Source organism: Vanessa tameamea, chromosome 24 (assembly GCF_037043105.1).
Source record: "Vanessa tameamea isolate UH-Manoa-2023 chromosome 24, ilVanTame1 primary haplotype, whole genome shotgun sequence".
Lineage (NCBI taxonomy): Eukaryota > Metazoa > Arthropoda > Insecta > Lepidoptera > Nymphalidae > Vanessa > Vanessa tameamea.
Window position 1 is genome coordinate 5578627 of NC_087332.1, and position 20247 is coordinate 5598873.

Here is a 20247-nt window from a genome sequence, read left to right on the forward strand (position 1 = left end):
TTATTACCGCTTTTAGTAACATGCTGTAAATGTGATTTTTATTTTCGAAAGAATACTTTAAACCCTCGTACGCTATTATGAAAGTAACAAAAAAAAAATTTGTTGCCATCGCTGAAGCTTTCCGAGACATCATAACACATAATAAACCTAGCAGTTGTCTATAGACAACTGCTAGCTTTATATTCGCCGCCTCTTAAGAGAAATTTAAATAAATTAATTCCTACTAGGCCAAATGTCTTCCATATTTAAACAAATAAAATACCTGCCTACTTTATTTTTATTATACAGATGTATGAAAGCAAGATGCACCTAAAGCTGTTGGTGTTGCGCCTAACTCTTTCCGGTGGTATCGTTTTGCCATACCATCGGACTTTAAGTATATGACGAAATAGTGTGTTCCTGTGCTTCTACACACAACTTTACGTACTATAATGTCTTCAACGCAGATAGTTATCCTTCATGGTCGTCGGCGTAGCCGAAATTGATCAAAAAATCATCATTTTGCAGGAACTTCGTCAACATTCCTAGCTTCTAGACATTGCTAGACTAAATACAGCTTTGCGTTGAAAATATACCAATATTACAATTAGACACAATTTGCTATAGCTGATTTAATTGTTATGATGTCTTCGTAGTTCGTATCCATTCGCTTACCCAATTCCCCATTTACTTATTTGGACATGGCTCCGTACAGAGCGTAGACTCCACGAAAAAGTATTTGGTAGATAGACGACAGTCAGCCGGAAGCCAAAGCTTTTGTGAATTAGTTCCCTGCCACAAACAAATAAAGATTCTAGTATTTTTAGACCAGGTAACACCTTACTAAAGTTTCAATATAATCGGTTAAATAGATAGGCCCGTCTTAACCCAGAGTGCAAAACCGCGCGATGTGTGCAGGGAGGCGCTTCGCCGTGATGGTCAAGTCTTGGACCATTCTGGCGCTGGAAAAGTTTTCTTAACTGTTTTTGAGGATGGATGGAGATCGCCGTAATATTGTTTTTTTTTTAGCATTAAATTGAGTTTAGAACTAAGATAGTTATCCATACTGTATATTACGAAGCTATTCATTATTTAAAATATGCAAGTAAAATCAAGGTAGATATATGTCAATAAAGTTTGTTTAATTAATTACCACAAAATAGAAGCTATAAGTATGAAACTGCATTTTTTGATATTATATGACGATACATTAATACAGGATATGGGTACAAGAAGTTCCTGTTCGATTAGAATAGACTTCATAGTCTATTCTAATCGAACAGTACTCATGTACTACATGTACTCATGTACAGACATTCATTTTTATTTATTTTGAACTACCTAAGCGTCCTGGTACAATAAGGGTCTACACAAAACTTTATATATTGAATGATTTGTCCTTAAAACATGCAAAAAAATTGTAAAAATCGAACGATAGGTATACAAAAACATAGATGATAGAACAATTAATCAAAAGATGTTTTTTTTAACTGTGTACAAATATAGATGCACATTAAAATTGGAAGGTCTATTTTTAATCTATTATACAAAAAAATCTACATTAGGCGACATCTATGAACGAATTAAGAACACGACATCTGAAATATTTTTTTTAAAGAAATCATGCCATCTAGAGCATTTTTTAAAGTATATTTGATGTATTTCATTAACAATATTAATGTATAATGGAAATAAAAGACTACACTGTTAAAATAAATATATATTTAAATATCTACTCGTAAAGTAATAATTATAAAATGTATTATATATCATAAGCTTCTAATATAAATATGGGAGAAAGTATCCGATTTAATGATAGAACGAAATGAAAGATTGTCTGAAAAGGAGTAATGGAATGGACGGAAAAATGACGTTTATCGACAGTTTTGCTTTGTTATCGTGCCGAATAATTTCAACATTTTTTAAGAGACAAAATTTATTGTGTGTTAGTGCAAGCAATTTTCATATGGATAATAAAGATGAAGCGAAATCAAATATGGAAATTGTTAACATACCACCAATTATTTCCACCTACCGGCAAGCATTGCATACTTTTGATGAAAAATTTAAAAACGATATTTCGACCAACTTGAATAAGTTAAAACGAATGATGGATAATTTAAAAGCCGATGACCTAGGTTTTGATCAAAACCTCAATAACCCCTCAGCGTGGAAAAGACCAAATAAAGCGCCTTGCACATACATCGAAGTGTTTCAAAATAGTTTAGTGAACATGAGTATATTTGTTTTGAAACCCGGGTTTAAAATGCCTTTACACGATCACCCGCATATGCATGGACTTTTAAAAGTAATTTCTGGTGCTGTAAGAATAAGAAGTTTTACTGAATATCCATTAAAAGAAGTAGCAAGTTCGATAGACTTCGCCGCTCGAGCGAAACACGAAGCGGCGCGTATAGCTCAAGGTATTCACAAACGTAGAAGATTGTTTGCTAAAATATCACAAGACAATATATGTCAGGCTAATTCCGAGACATGTGTTCTGACTCCTACAATATCTAATTACCATGAAATAGAAGCTTTAAATATGCCAGCAGCGTTTTTTGATATTCTATCACCACCTTACGATACGTTAATACACGATGTTGGTCCAAGAAGATGTAGATACTACTATGTAGCAAACGAGATAAGTACTAATGTTGTAGAATTACAAGAAACTAATGTGCCAGAATGTTTTTATTGTGATCAAGCACCATACTTAGGGCCCATGCTTATATAGCCATAGACTAGAATTAATTATTTAGAAATAAAAAAATAGAATTCCTAGATAATTTGGAGAGTTACCAAGAAGACGAGGTTGTTCTCATGATCTCTGCTGTCGAAAGTAACTTGAAACATTTAGTGCAAATAATTTTGTGCCTTTTAAATATTAATGCCAATAAAAATATTCTTAGAGAAAAAGAATTAGGGAACGTTTTGGGGTTTTATATTGTAAAAGCTTGTCAAATTCACTACAAAAGTTACCAGCTGGATGTAAAATTGTGTCTTTATTCTAATTGATCAAATCAAATAGATTAATAATGACACTGACTTGTATTCTTTCAAACATCACCTAAAGCAACAAGACTTATAAGTAATTTTATTGTATTGATTTTGAAACAAAGTATAATTGTTTCTTAAATATGTCAAAATTTAATATAAGAGAAAGTCGCTAGTATTAAATATTTACAGTAATGTAAATACTGAGAAATGGAAAGTATGTTTAAAGTTAATAAACAATGCACATACTTTGCTAATAATTTGAAATAACAAGCTAAAATTACCCATAGAATATAGGCACAATATACAGTATTAAAATTATTTAATCAGACAATAAAGAATTTTACCATGTACCAAATGTAAAGTATGTTGCTTTAATATGTGTTCACTAGAAACAAAACCAAATCTGATATGAAACTACATTCTAAAAATCATACTTCCTCATCAACTTCATGTTTGTTTGGTCAAATGAGTTTATAAAACTATGTTTGTACTAAATTAAAAAAAAAACATTTCAACAATTAATTATCTACATTTCATTATACTACAGACAAAAGAAAATGCAACAAGAAACAATAATATTTAAAAAAATATATATAAGTGCTAGTAAAATAACAAAATGCTGTTTTAAAATAAAATGTAGTGTATAATATAATAAAGGATTAATTCAACATCACACAAATGTTATGAGGCTTAGTTAGCCATTAAATTCATAGATAAAGTGTGTAGATTTAATAATGGAATACGTAAGTATTTTAGAAAGATAACATACACCATAATGATTATTTGTTTTTATTTTTTTTAATCCAATTTTTACCAAAATAAGAAATCAATGCTAATTTTATAAACAGCATATTCTAATATATCAATAATGCAATGTTTTTTTTTTTAAATCAGTGACTGAATTAATTAGATAAAACTACAAAACTAGTAAGTTCTATTGTTCTATAAGGCATTCCATATGTAAAGGTCTTTTAATGTAAAAAATCTTTTGTTTTTTATTATGTCAAATCCTCTAGCAGACTTCAATGTTTGTTTTTCGTAATAATTCTCCCAAAAACAAAGATTGCTTACAAAATAAGATATAATGGAAACAATTTAAACAATAATTTCTACATATTTGTGCATGATACATATTAACTTAATTTATGTATACGTAATTTGTTTTCTATCCAATTGAAAGTCTAAAGCAATGGTCAATGTAGTTGCAACAATATTGACAGTTTTTGTTTATAAAAAAGTACGTACTATTCAGTGTGTTGTCAATAATAAAAAGTAATTGTCACCATGATATACAGCATAAATGCTTTTAAAGCAACTATTTAATTTTTGTCATAGTAATTTAAAGTAATTAATTACATATTTAAACGCATGTTATTTACTCAGTAAGACGGATCTAGTTTACTCCATCACATTAGGATAACATTCCAATTTCTAAAAGTTCAATTAAATTCGATTGGATGATTATGCTTATAAAATAAGGCAATTTTGTAAATTAATACCTGATCTCTATATTATATTAAATTTTACAGTCATGTTCAATATACACTTATAAAATGTAAATACACATATATATAGTGTTTTCACATTTAAATATATTTTCTTAGGATTAAGTTCATTGGTTCTTGTTAATAAAATCTTAAAATTTGTTACTATTCATGGTTTTTATTTATCTCGTCTGAAGACTTGAACGTAAAAACATCTTGATGTAAAAAAAAAATCAAGATCATATCAGCATCATTGAATAGTCATACTCAAATAGTATAACATTTGAGAGAGATTATGGTCTGGTACCCACCAGACCAGAATACGTGAATTTTAATCAATGATTCGTTTAAACCCAGACAAGCTCGTATTTTTAATGACCTTGATTTGCATCATTAAAATACAGCCATGTATATTAGGTACCTATTTATTTCGTTGCATATAATTTTAATGGTGCCGTAGAACTTAAGGATAGAATGATGGGAAGGATTACAGAAATCAGTTTCTATTTTCCGTAAAGAGAACATTTTTTTTAAACAAATATCCCATTTATTTAATAAGAGAGAATGAGTGTTGTGAACGAGTTATCACTCATCTCATATCTAATGAATTTCCGTTTCAAATTTATTTTTCTGAACAATTTTTATTTATCAGAATAATTTCAAACAAAACAAAATTCCATAGATAATCTAAATATCGTAATGGAATAAATCGCAATATGTTTAATTATATATATATTTTTTTTCTTTGATCTTATTTGAGTACTAAGGTTAATAAAAAAGTAATAATAATAATACTAATGATTTATTGATATATAACAGTACAGCATGAATTAAACGATTTGAACACACAATTGCACATAAAAAATATTAGACAATAATATAAAATTATAATGTAGAGGATAGAATTTCAAAAATAGATTTTGCTTCACAATCAGAATAAGGCATAACATTTCTTTTAGCACCTATTCTATATAATTCAAACATTTTTATTTTCAATTTAAAATATTTTTGTGATTTTTTTGAATAATTTGCTAAAAATAAATTAACTAAATATGACTCGTGATGTTTTTCGTAAAAATAATTTATCGCATGCTTGAGATTAACCACACCTAGATCAAAATATAAACGCGATAAATGTGTCACAAATATTCGTATCGTAATTTTATCGCAGTTTTGATAAAAAGTTTTTAAGCATGTCACAGTAACCATTCGTAAATAACTAAAACAAACGAGCAAAATAGTTGCCTAACTATGTTTTTTACATAAATTATCAAATGCTGTATGGAATTAATTTTAAGATTAACATTTTAATCATTAAATTCAATGTAAGAAATAAAAATTAGCTGCCTAGGAAAATGTTTATACTATTTTTCTTAATATTAAAGATCTGTAACTGGAATTATACCGCATATATTATTTTTTATTTATTTTAAAGTGTAGTTAGGTGAAAAAAATAATTACGTTATTTATTTAAAATAAATTCAAAACTTCTATTATAAATTTGTTTATATTTATTTTACATAAACTTAAAGTATATATTTGTAATAATCAAAATCCCCATTAGAAGTTACCATTGTTTTAGGTCTTTAGCACATGAGGCTTTTTTCATTCCAGCAAAATGAATATTTAAAGATTGGATCAAAATAATAAAAATTGTTATTTGGCCAAATAACCGCCAAATAATAATAATTTAAGAAATAATTTTTGTAGTCAATTTTTTTTTTTATTTATATCGACGTGAAAAAGGTCAAGCGTGAATACAATATATTCATAATTTTACTGTTACTAAAATATGTTTATTAATATGTAGTTTTATTTGACGTCGTGTGGTAAAGACCTTCAATAAATACATATGTTACTTTTAAAGTTACATTCACTGATCCCTTTTAAAAAATTACATATAAACTTAATTATAAATTGTGATATTATATTTTTATTTTATATTCTAATAACCATTTCTTTTGTTTTATTTTTCTTTATTTTGTTTACCTCAGTTTCTCTTCTGGACTGAACATATCATTAATAAAAGTTTTATTCTTAATAGATCTTATTTAAAGAAGTCGCACACATAGTACATACCAATAAAATAAATTTTCTATAAACTAACCTTGATTTTGGTTTGTTAATTGACTACATATTATATTACTGAAAAACTACTTCGACCATTATACAAAGAGAGCTGTAGCAGTTTTTATATTACTTTTTCATACAACCTTTTTTTATAAAACTTTTGTGCATAAAAATAACACAATAAAATTAAATAAGGCAATTTAATGCAGAAAATACCCGACTAGTAAAGCGTTGTACTGTTCATAATCTCGTCAGTCAGACTAGTTACTTTCACAAACATCATTGATCAAAGTTTTTTATTATTATTAAGTGCTCTCAAATTCTTTAATGAATTGGACGGTGAGAAATAAAGTTACATTTACTCCATTTCGCAAGTCTCAGAACATACAAACAATATACGTTTTTGTGGCATTATACAAAATAAAATATTGCTCATATGGCTCAAATATTAGATTTAATTTTGTAGCAAATTAATTTTTGTGAAGATATCTAATTTTTGGTGCCATTTTATAATACAAAATGAGCAATATGGAAGCTCGAATAATATATTTAATTTTGATTCAAATGAATTCTTGTACAGATATATATTTTAATAATCCATGTCTAATCCATATTTCAAGAAGTTCGTATAAAAATTTGCGCAACAGCTAATTCGCGTGTAATAATAGTGTCCCGCGTATTTTTTTAAAAATTGAATGAAAGATATATTTTTTCACTAATAAAATCGAATCAAGAAATTAACTACGTATAATGAAATGACACATGACGTCATCCATATTAGAATACAATACATATTTTGATTACCAAATTAGTTAATAAGTTATGTAGTCTTTTTATTATTTATCTAGATACGTATAGAATAATAATGTATTTTATTGCGAAAGGAATAAATGTAACTTGAAGGACTTGTTTTCTACTTGGTCGTCTAAATACTAATGATTTATAGTGTTTATAAATGACTATTAAAATAAGATGAAATGTAGTGAAAATGTTTAGAAAGTACTGCGCCAATTGGTTCGTATGAGTAATGATTTATTATATTTTCAGATCACTATAACGTAGATATTAAATAAACTATTCAGGTAATTCCGGCCTATCACCGACCCCTCCGGCTAAATCGAAAACTGCTTGGGCGACTTCCGCTGCCAATTTATCTGCTGACTGTAAAGAAATAAAAATGGTATGAAAACTTTAAAAAGTTGTGTCGTTTGTTTGTTATATGAGATTATAAAAAAATATGCATTTGGAATGTGTTCAATAATTGTATTTTATAAAATTTATTTATTCAAATGACAGAGTCGTAAGTCGTAAAGTAAAGGTATATATACTATATAATACTAACAAGTCATAAAAATATTTACAATGTTTTGACCTAAATAAATGGCGAGGCTATGGTTTCCCACGATGGTCATGCACAATATTGTCGTGAACTCTATCAATTCCATAAATTTGGCAATGTGTGAGTTTGACTGTCAGGTATGTATGAATGAGATCTAACCAGACTTCCTGTTTGCCAATAAGCTAAATAAATTTTAAGCAATCAATCAACTTGCGTCAAGTTTAATCTTTTAATTTTAGGTATTTTTTATTTTGAATAAGTGTATAAAAAGTAATGTAATGTAAATAAATGTAATCACAGTATACGTACGGCACTGGCCCCTAAGATACGGGTCTCCGTAGTTTAGGATGCCAGGGTATCATTGAACGTAAGTATAAAAATCTATTCTATACAGATTTATTATTATTATTTATGCTTACCTCTTGCGTATCCGCCTCAGAGTACACTCGCACGACGTCCTCAGTACCGGACGCCCGGACGAACGATCTACCGCTCGGGTACTTCGATACTAGCTCGTTTATCTTTGTTTGTAAACCCTCGGGAGACGTGCATTGTCGTTCCGCGTCAGTCGTTGAGATAACATTTCGGTCCTTAAATGATAAAAATAATGTTTTGTAATATTGGTAACTTATTTAATGCGTATGTAATGAAGTATCTAAAAATGTTCACAAACAGTTTGGGACTTCAATGTTGGCAGTGTAACGCTAATTTGCTTGGGATTGTAAAAAATACTTCTGGTCGTGCTCCTTATAACTTTTCAGTGAGGGTATTCTCTCACTCAAAATTCTTATGCTATCACAATTATAATTGTCTATGTTTTTCCACTTAAGCAAGCGCTATTATATATCCTTGTACGACTGTTCTACTAACCTCTATTGACCTTGAACTGTTAGAATTGCTAGCAAGTATTTTATATAGAGTGTACCAGCTCTGAGCAGCGCTCACCTGCACGGTGACCTTGAGCTGCCTGCACGGCACGTCGCGGTAGAGCGCGGCCCAGTCGCGCACGTCGAGGCCGCGCGCGCGCAGCACGCTCTCCACCAGGAACAGGTCGGATATGGCGTCGCCCACCGTCTCGTTGGTCACGTCGATGAAGTTCAGCAGCAGCTGCGCTGCCTTGCGTTGTTCTGCTTCGCTGAGATACAAATATTAATAGTTATATATTATAGAGTATATTATTAATAGTTATATATTAATATTGTAACGTGTAAAAAAAGTAATATTCACTTTTATCTCGAGACACATAATTAAAACATATACATAAAAACTACTTTAAATAGTAAAATAATTTGCCGGGATTATTTTTACACACCTACTCACTTGAATGATTACAATGTACTTTTTCGTTAAATTATAACTAATATCAAGTGTTTATATGATTGTATATTTGTCGTTTTTCCACTCGGTAACAGAACAACGGAACAAAAGTAATTTATAATGGGCAATCTATTTAAACTTACCCTTCTTCAGCAATCTTCCTGACTACATTCTTGGCTTCTTTACTGTAAACGACAGTTCCGTGACCATTCGCTTCGAAATAAATCCCGATGTCGTACGACAGCGCTGCGTGGTGGAGATGTTTAACACCTGTCTTCACGCACGTCACTGGAACTTTCTGGAAGAAAGCGTATTTGTTTTATAAGATAGATGATTTTAGTACAAAAATAATAATAAAGGCTTTGAATGTATAATAACTTTAATATAGTGATAAAAGTGTTTGATATCTTTATATTCAATAGATCTAATCTCCGTAGACAAGTTGTCTATGTATCTTTCTATTGTTTGATCGAGTTTGTTAATTTAATGTGTCCGTATGTTTTTATTTCCAATCAGAGTTTCAGCAGTACAATTTTCAGAATCCTTTTAAAAACCAACTAACCAGTTCCTGAGTGATGTAACGTGTGGAGGCACCATTAGCGTACGCGGTCTGCACAAGTCCGAGGCGAAGCTCTTGCGCTCCACAGGACTTCAACAATTCTGTTATGTAGCTCGCTAGCAGGATCGCGATCTGGTCTCCGTCAAGTAAATGGATTTCATTCCTGAAATGAAGTAAAACATATAAATATAAATCATTCATGATAGAAAAATGTACTGTGAATCCAATCGACAGATATTAAAAAATATGGAAATCGAAACATTTTAACATATTAATTTATAATATGAATTATATAAAAATGCAAATTTGTACATCTGTTTGAGATTTATATACTTCAGACTCTCCGACCGAATACCATGAAAGTTTACATACAATAGAAGTCAAGAAGGTTTTTATAATATATAATGTGTGTACCGTTCAACCAATCGCTATGACAATTGGTATATACATACAAAAGCAGGACATTGACTGTCAGATATTACTACTAAATTATAATTATTAATATAGTAGTTCTAGAATGATCTATGTGACATCATTGTAATACATACTTGTCATCCACGTAATAATATATAAGGCGGTCTCCATCCCCATCAAGTGACGCCACTCGTTGGAAAGGCACATGTTCAATTCCAACCGGTGGTTTCTGGGATACTTTGACGAAGTCCGCACCACACTAAAAAATTTAAATAATTATTAATTATAAAAATCATGAAAACTTGATACATTAGGTTATTAGTAATAGAAAAGATGTGTAAATTTTCTAATAAGCACTTTATAAGTACAGTGAGCGCTATGTAAGTCATAATGTGAGTCATTGAATGAAGAGAATATTATATTGATAATTTATGTTTATATTTATGGAATTTACAAATTGTGTAGTACGCTGGTAGTATTAGTAACAGCCTGTAAAGTTCCCACTGCACATAGGGATGCCAGTGGAGACTCTTTGTAGTTTGTTCGTCCTGCCGTTGTGTGATAGACCACACTGCTTCAATGCAGGTTGATGAACACCAGTTGTAAACACGTGGCAAATTATTCACTGTCCAACACATTTTAATCACATATTAAGCACATGTAAATTTAGCAGCACTTAACAAGGCTTGAGAATCTAAAGCAAAATGCAATAATATCTTACATTCAAATTCAACTTTCCACCATTTCCGCCAAGGTTAAAGAGAACCAGATCAAGTTCTCCATCTAAACTCTTCTTGATGATGTTCAATTTCTTCCCACCGACGCCATTGGCGCCGTCCACATAAAGCGTAGTATTGTAGTTACCGACCACTGGAAGCTTCTGAGAGATGTTCTTGAAGGCACCGACGATTTTTTCATAATAACCTGTAATTGTTTTAACATATGATAACATAGATATAGATATTATATTTCTTATTTTTTATGTAAGAAAATAGTTTTTGTGTCGCGTTTACTTTGTCAGTCTTTAAATGAGTAAAAAAAACTATTTATTTAGTATTTTTTTATTTCACTCCCTTTTCAATATTATTACTTAATTCAAAACAAACCCAATTTTGGAACTTACAATTTTGAAAAATGCTTGTAGTTAAACATATTGCATATGGCATGGATCTTCCTCCATACTCTATACAATCTCTCACAGATAAGTAACAAGTATTGCCAGTTAAAAAATTAAAAACACACACATGTTAATGTAAGTATTATGAATGTGTGTGTTCACGCGAGCGAGAATGTGTATAAGTTAGTCTGAGTGCTAATTAGTTATTTGACTAAAATTCTATTAAAGTATTACCTTCTTCGGTGGGTGTTCCATAAGTGTTGTCGTTGCGACACTTGACACAGAAGTGTAGCATGGGTGTTGTAACGATGCCGAATTCCTTCGGTGTTCCCTTCAGAGCCATCACTCCATGAACAGCAGCCGCGGCGAGGCGGGGACTTGTATATCTATTTAAATAATAATAAAAAAAAAACTTAATTGTGATATTGATTTTAAATACAATATGGAATTTAAATATTCTAAAATGAATGTTGTGTGCACCCAACTGACAATGACCAATGTACCAGGATCCCAAAAATGATTGAATAATCGGTTTATGTAAAAAATGACTAAAAACATTTTCACATTCACAACACTAACATTAATAAGACGTTTTAATTCTTTTTTTTTTCATATATCGTTTATATGTTTCAAAACATAAATTTATCAATTTATTTTTTAATAACTACCGAATTTCTTAGCCTAGAATATATTTATGTCCTACTAGAGCCCTTTTACTATAATGGATTGATAATGACGTCACTTTTATTAGCCTGTCGCTTACACATAGTCACTATCTATTCTCTTAAGCGAAGGGTGAGAGTATATAGATAGCGGCTGCGTGCGAGCGAGAGGTGAATAGAAGTGACGTCATTGTCAATCCCATAAATTATCTGTACCGGTAGTATTTACCTTGTATCCATGCCTATGTAGACGCTTGCCTTTAAAGCCATGTCCGAGTTAACTTGTTTGATAATTTCCGCGGTTGTTGATTCTAAGTCATTGTCACTGAAAATAAACATAAGATTTCAATATTTTTTACTAAAAATAAAAAAAGATTTCAACATTCTACATTCTGTACCATAGTTTATAAAAAAAATATTCAAATTAGATGTTCACAGATTTATACTAAAAGAATTAAATAGTACTTAATAAAAATAAGGAATATCATTTTAAGCTAATTTTACTCACAGTTGCACAAAAGAAAAATACTAATCCTTTATTTTCGACTACTAGATTACACAAAATTGACCTTTGTTGGATTTGCCATCCTATCAGGTTACGAGAATCAGGCCGCGGCCGAAATCAGTCAGGATAACACTATTACCTGACATTTGCGAGCCTCGTTGCAATTTCTTCCCAGCTCTGTTCCAACATTTCACCGTCTGGATCGACGAGTTTAACACCATTGTCTGGTTCAAGGTTGTGCGACGCGGTTATCATGATGCCAATTGTGCGACCTTGAAAGTAAAGTAATCGATTAAGACTATTTTCCAATACATCGCTCGAAGTTGACATGAATTACAAAGTTATAAAGTAACATTTGCATACGAATATTTAAAAAAAAATAAATAATAAAAAATAAATATTGGACAACATCACATACATTACTCTGATCCCAATGTAAGTAGCTAAAGCACTTGTGTTATGGAAAATCAGAAGTAACGACGGTACCACAAACACTTAGACCCAAGACAACATAGAAAACTAATGAACTTTTTCTACATCGAATCGGCCGGGAATCGAACCCGAGACCTCGGAGTGGCGTACCCATGAAAACCGGTGTACACACTACTCGACCACGGAGGTCGTCGATTAATAAGGTTGAATTAAAATTTGGACCAAAAGTAAAGAAATGGTCATTTACTTTAATTGGCGTCTCCTCCCTAAGAGGAGTTACTATTTCACCTGAGTGAGGATTCGTGGATAAATGTGGCAGAATATCATCCATCTCATGCAGTTTCCTTCATTTTCCTCGTCAGCCAAGGACGAGATTAATATAAATATCTAAATACAACTTACTCGCATAAGTAATGAGTTATTTGTCCGTGGAACAAAGCCATCGGAACTCTTACAGACTTACATATTAAAAATCGATTCTAATCCTATAACTGGTAATTTCTTTTTTATTATATGTTATGGCATCGGTACGCGGACGTTCGAATGGGAGTTGTCGTTTGAAATTTTAATACATTACCAATGCGCCACCAACCTTGGGAACTTAGATATTATCCCTTGTGTTGTATCTGTAATTACACTGGCTCACTCATCTTTCAAACCGGAACACAACAATACTAAGTATTGCTGTTTGGCGGTAGAATATATGTGGTTGGTAACTACTCAGAAGGGGTTGCATAAAGCACCAAGTATTACGAACTATTTGTACAGACTAATGACTTCAATGTAGACCAACTGCAATTGCAAGGTCGCTAGTTCGATCGAACACTAATGTGTTTTTGACGTGACTTTTTTTATGTTTTAAATAACGAAGTGTACAACTCACAAGTTTTGTATAATCTAACTTACTATATGTATAATCAAATTCCTTACCATTTTTGACTCGAGATCGAAGAACTGCAAGGAGTCCCATACGATAAACTACATGTTCGAGGAGACTGGCTCTGTTGACATAAAATAAAAAATAAAAATTAGAACATTCTATTTTTAAATTTTTACATATCACTGTATTCATGGTCGTTCATAATACTATATGTTGTATTTAGTCACACCAGCACGGCTGATCGAATCGAAATTACATTTGTCACAGAGATAAATATAGTCTGGAATATACATAGGGTACTTTTTATGCCTAATCCCTTCAAAGTAAGGAAAGTAGTATTTAATAAATATAATAGTGCAACTTACAACTAAATTATCCTCAGTACTAATTGCATTATCGAATTATGATTTATTATTGAAATTATAATGATTGATGATAACCATTCTGTTGAAGTTCCACTTTATTCATAGTCGTAATAATTAATACAATAATTCAATTTCTAACAGCCTCGTCGGTGTAGTCGCAGTTTATAAGTTTGCAGATCAGACCATATCATCAGAAGTATGTACAAACATATCAGAATACGCAATAGTGCAACCTTAATATAACGTACTTCAATATACCGAATTCCTCGATTTAACAAATTCTTCGTAATCTCCTTGAACCCTCTATAAGAGTCAATGTAAAATATGCCTTTACATTACGAACATTTTTTGCGAGCAACCTCTTTATAACAAATTTTCAACTATTAAGAAAAAGTATAAATACCACCAAAAATTTTTGTTACCTACCTAATTGTTTTCAAATAGAAAATATATACAGTAATTTGACAAAAATGTGTTATCATTTATTAATAGAAATTGTAACAAGATAGGTACGGAACGTGAGATGAATAAAACTGCTTTTTTACCTTTATAACGAATTTTAGATCAACCGAACCTCAACAAAACAAACCTCAGTTTAACGAATTACTCGATATAACGAATATTTACTTGTTCCCTTCCGATTTGTTATATCGAGGTTGCACTGTATTTACCAAGTTCTGTATTGTACAGTTCGAAAGTCTTTATTTATCATATATCACGCCTTTAATTATTTTCTTGAGTTTATTTAAATAATTATTGATTGTACAAACTTCAAAAACGATCGTTTTTTTAAATTTTTTATTTAAAGATATTTGTGTTGATATTAAGAAATATAAGTCACATATACTAATAAATTGAAATAGGCTTGTAGCGTAATTTATCTTATTTTTATCTTTTTATTTTTTATAGATATCGTTCAGGGGTTCTCAGTCAAACATTGCTGTCTTTATCAGAACAATTATGACGGAAAGAGAAAAATCAGTGTTTAACTAAACAATGCAGTACAGAGTTTTCAAGTAAATCGAATGATTACTGTCATATATAAGTCGCAGAATATTCAACCAAAGTTTATAGTAGATTATAGAAGAAAATAATCGAAAACTAGTCCAAACATTAACCGACCCTTTTTAAACTTGATTACACAACATAAAAAGGATTACCTTCTCGAATAAATAACGTGGAAAACTATGTTAAAAAAAATATAAAAATTACAAAAAATAATCCAACAAAAGGCCACATGTCAAATCTTGATTTAAGCTTATATTGGAAGACACTTAGAAAATCGCCAAGAATTTATTAATATAAATATCATCATACTGGCATTTGACTTGATAGAATTTAATGAAAATTATCACCCAGGTAAGTATTTACTAATTATAATGAACAAAACTGACTCAGTTTCAGTCTTAGCAGATGTGCGCGTAAACTTATTTGACTATTTATTAATATACTCAAATACATACACTACATGGTGAGCTTTGTATGCAAACGAAACAAAGGTAGGTAAATGAAGTATTCCACATCATAAGGATACGTATCGTATCGTAGACGGATGTGTTGACACCCAATCTACGACGCACGTAGTCAACGATAATTCTAAACGGCGTACCATCGTCTGGGAAAAGACCGTGAATGTAGGTCACTATTCACGACCCTCAGGCAAAAAAAAATCGATGCGAGGAGATCCTATTAATAAAATAATAAAAGCGGAAAAACGGCTAATCGGATCTAAATTAAATTTGTCACTGAGATATATTACAGTATATACTTATATATTTAGACAGGTTTATTGGTAATTCGACGTATTACCGTTACGATGTAATAGGGATGACTATTTGCGATAATTTTAATCATCGTATGCATCATACAAAAGTGAATCAATTTTGAGTTATCACGTTTTTTAGTTTTTTTCAAAATAAGTCAAAAATGCAACGTCAAATTTATTTAAAAAAAAGTATCGATTAAAATCTATTTTTTTATTCTGATTTATAAAAACGATTAAACACTGGTTATTTGTCAATATTAAAAAAATAATTATCGGTCGAAATTTAAAAATGCGAGACGGGAAACGATTTAATTTCAATATTTTTTTGATTTTTTTCCACAAATATGCCTTAAAAACAAAAAAAAAACATTATGAAACTTGTCCTGCCGGTTATTTTAAAAACATAACCGTTTTCTTAGCTGTCCAAAAATGGACAACAACTAGTAACTTATTTCAAAGCAACTGAAATAAAATGACCAGAAAGGACGCAGAGTTAATATATAATATATATAAACTCTGCATCCTTTCTGTATATAAATTGAAATAGATTATAGTCTGGAATATAGGGTACTTTTATGCCTCACGCCTGGAAGTCACCTCCCATCCTATACCCTCAAAGGTGGACGGAAACTAGAGTATAATAAATATATAATACATCTCACAGCTAATTTATTATCTGTGGTATTTGCATTATCGAACTGTGATTTATGATTGGCATGATTACGATTGATAACCATTCTGTTAAAAGTTCCTATGAAATTCCTATGTAAACTGTACATAATAATGATAAATTGTTTAGTTGATTCTAATAATGTTTTTAAATTACACATGATTCGATGCATCTAAATAATTAAAGTAGACCAACCAACACTAGATACCACCAACCATTCAACCAATAATAGCAAAGTTTTTAGAAATAAAGAAAAATAACTGTGTACAACATAAAAACTTTATTAATGTTTTATAAGTCACAATCATATTATACTTTTTCAAGTAATCTCTAACATTTAAATTGATATTTTTATGTGATAAAATAAAGTTCAAGGTTCGGAATGTAGATTCTATTCAGAAACAAGTATGGGTAGTTCCAGATAATAAAACACAATTGGACCGAATAACTATGTTTAATTGTAATCAGCAACCATAATATAAAATAGAAAAACTTTTATCATATTAACAAAACAATAAATCTATAATTTACGCAGAAAAGAACTTAAACAAATGGCCCAATTTAATTATCTAGTTATGCTTGACACTTAAACTACTATACTAGTGTGCGTGTTCCTATTAGCCAAATAATAGCCTGTATATTTTTGCTCATTTTATTCTCTGCTTTGAAAGTCTAGACATATAAATAATCAAAACTAATATAATATAGATAACTTTAGAATCAGGTTATAATTTTAATTCTGATAAAACCAATATAGATAGATTAAGAGATTACAAAACCACTGATTACATTAACAAGAACAGTCATTACTCTTTGCGTAATGATAATTGCATATATTTTTTAGGAATGTTACATATGGTTTATATTTCCGCAATTGTTTCTTTAAAGTGTTTATAGAAACTGTTACAGAAATACTTTTTTAAACTTTTTATTGAAGCAATAGTACTAATTATACCAAGGTTATATTCAGGACATAGTTTAATATATATATATATTAATATTTATTTGCCTTAATTAATAAATAAATAAATGCTGGTTTAAAACTTATCAGCAAATAAACCAATGTAAGAGAAATTATAAACTAGCCGCGTCTTACAACATTGTCTGTTACATATTACATTACATACTACATACATGTTTATTTTATATTACGATACCCTTATCTAGATTCTGAGCTATTTTTAATACTGAATTTCATTATTATCACTTCAAATAAGGTAGCAACAGACAGAGTTACTTTCACATTTATTATATGAATATATATGTTTTCAAATAAATTAAGACCATATTTTATGTAACAAGAAAATAAAAATGTTCCATTTAACTAGAATACTATTACTAAATTTAGCTATAAATAGAACTGAATATAAATAAAAGAGTATTGATAAGGATATATGAACCCAAAGAATTTAAGTGTTTGGCTGAATGCCAATATACTTCAGACACACCTTCATAGTGCTAAGTGCAAATGTATTTGAATGAATACCTGATTGAATATAATACTTTATGGTTTTTTAATAATGTTCCTATATATATTTTTAATTTATTTTTTTGTGAATAAATAAGTATATGTATATTAAGTGTATGTCTTATACTTTAAAAAAGGTGTATAAATTTAATTTTCACTAAAGTCATGTTAATTGTTTTTTTTTTTGTCTGTACATGAGCTCATAGTAAGATATATTTACTATATAAATTTTATTTAAATATCTGTAATTGATCAACATAATCTATCAATTGGATATTCATGTTAATGACTAATTAGATACTGCGTAAACATTCCTTAATTAATTCTAACGTCAGACTTGCATTATACCGTACATAGACGCAATTATGCAAACAAGGTCTTTTTTAGTCATTTGCACTTTGAATCTCATAATGTTCACATATGAACTTTTAGACATTGAGACTTGAATGAATCTATGCATTTGTTTTGGTAGTACAAGGAGTCACTGACCATAATATCGGTTACTTCCCGTTATAAATTACACAATAAGTGACTCACGAAGTATCCAATATAGAATAGTAAAGGGTAAAAGGATATTCGCATCCTTCGCAAATTCTGCCTACGTGACACTTTAAATACGTGTGAAAGTAATAGCTTAATACTACTACATTGTTAGTATTTCAGCTTAGATTTGTTTTATAGATAGGAAAAACCCTTTATTGACTATATATTAATATATAATGACGGCTATTACTCACTTGGTACGGAATCCGGCAGTGCCGTATTGTATGAATACGTCGGTTGTTTTTGGATGCATTTCTCTAGCGAACGCGTACACTACTCGAAGGCTACTCGGCGGCATTGTGGCTGGTGAAATTAATTTATAAGGCCGCGTAGCACTCAGGTACAATCACTTGGAATCAACAAACTTGATTTCTTCATTCCCGCTTTGACAGCGGCACTAGCAAGTTATGACTATTTTTGAAATGTCGAAATGTCAATCGGTTAAAGGCTAACCGGCCAGTACAAAAAGTTACTGCGTTTGTCAAAATTATTATGAACGAAAACTACAAATACATACCAATTCAATCTTATCACATAATACTCAACGGCTATCTATGACTCTTTATGTTGTCAAACTCAAGTTAGATAAAAGTTCTGCTATTAAGCTCTAGATGACGCCACAAAACGGAAAGTTAGTTTAGCTATTCAAAAATAGACGACGCTTTGAGCACTTTGTATCGTGACATAGCCCAATTTCAAATGTATTGCTACAAATTTTCTAAATTCGTCTTTACTCATAAAATAATAATAAAAAATAGATATACCTATTTAAATCATTTTTTTGAAAATTTATATATATCCTATTACAGCTTAATCACACATAAACAAAACATTTCAAAAAAATTTGCACTCACTGACTTCTGAAAGTTGAAATTATTTCATACAAAATTTTAATCTCATATTTGTTACAGTCTAACGACGCTTAAGTACACCATAAAATTGAAATCCAAAAACTATAAGCAATCAGGATTGTAATTCCAACAAATGTTTTTATTAGTTTTAAATGAAATAAAGCACTATTAAATGTACCATTTACTTAATAATATAAATTAATAATTTAATAACAGAGAAAATATAAATAAGTACCTAGGTAGATAATTTGACAGACCCACTCATCGAGTGCAACCCCGTCATAAAAACACATTAACGTATATTCTACATATTTTATAATAAAAATGTCTAACAACATCTACCTCACTCCAGTCGATGATGGAAAGTAGATAAACAAACCTTTGATATTATATATTCAAAGCGATTTGCTTACAGCTCTGCTTTATTATGCACTACGTACAGTTCTTGATTAATGTATCTTTGGATATACCCAACACTATTTCATTTAACAACTCATATATATTTTAAGGTTATTTACAAAGTTCCGATAACAATTTTACTGACATCGAAAACACCATTTTTTCGCGAAACCATAATGAACATCATAAATTATTCAAGATCTCGTCCTAATGATAACGTCAATTCAAAGTTTTATTTCCTTTTTTTTTTGAATATATTATCTATTAATATTATTGTTGCATCTCCGCAGACTTGCTGTGCATGCTGCTGTTAGATTTCTTATACGTGGTCTAAATTTTTGGCTTGCATATTGATGTCAAAATGTTCACAGTTTGACGATAACTTGTAGATTGACTTTAAGTCTGTATTTTTTTAATGTATTCCTTGG

General features: G+C 30.1%; 2 protein-coding genes across 2 annotated transcripts; one reads left to right on the top strand and one right to left on the bottom strand.

Annotated features, from left to right (window-relative positions):
* Nucleotides 1-1792: 1792 nt before the first annotated feature.
* LOC113402635 (2-aminoethanethiol dioxygenase) lies at nucleotides 1793-4631 on the top strand. Its single transcript, XM_026642927.2, has one exon. The coding sequence runs from the start codon at nucleotides 1805-1807 to the stop codon at nucleotides 2714-2716; it is 912 nt and encodes a 303-aa protein (XP_026498712.2). The 5' UTR covers nucleotides 1793-1804; the 3' UTR covers nucleotides 2717-4631.
* Nucleotides 4632-7544: 2913 nt separating this feature from the next.
* Nucleotides 7545-19002, bottom strand: LOC113402634 (phosphoacetylglucosamine mutase). Its single transcript, XM_026642926.2, has 12 exons — nucleotides 18764-19002; nucleotides 13809-13879; nucleotides 12586-12718; nucleotides 12171-12266; nucleotides 11514-11665; nucleotides 10884-11086; nucleotides 10297-10421; nucleotides 9752-9911; nucleotides 9333-9487; nucleotides 8818-9007; nucleotides 8292-8462; nucleotides 7545-7694 (listed from the first exon to the last, which is right to left on the bottom strand). Exons 1-12 carry the CDS (start codon nucleotides 18865-18867, stop codon nucleotides 7608-7610), a joined length of 1647 nt encoding a protein of 548 aa, XP_026498711.2. The 5' UTR covers nucleotides 18868-19002; the 3' UTR covers nucleotides 7545-7607.
* Between the last annotated feature and the right edge of the window lie 1245 nt (nucleotides 19003-20247).

What these genes read in the sequence shown, in the direction of transcription:
- LOC113402635 (XM_026642927.2), top strand. Translation starts at nt 1,805, where the DNA reads ATGAAAGATTGTCTGAAAAGGAGTAATGGAATGGACGGAAAAATGACG.
- LOC113402634 (XM_026642926.2), bottom strand. Translation starts at nt 18,867, where the DNA reads ATGCCGCCGAGTAGCCTTCGAGTAGTGTACGCGTTCGCTAGAGAAATG. An exon ending in ACGAGGCTCGCAAATGTCAG is followed by an intron (nt 12,267 to 12,585) that starts GTAATAGTGTTA and finishes GTTTATTTTCAG; the next exon opens with TGACAATGACTTAGAATCAA. An exon ending in AGCTCAAGGTCACCGTGCAG is followed by an intron (nt 8,463 to 8,817) that starts GTGAGCGCTGCT and finishes TTATCATTTAAG; the next exon opens with GACCGAAATGTTATCTCAAC.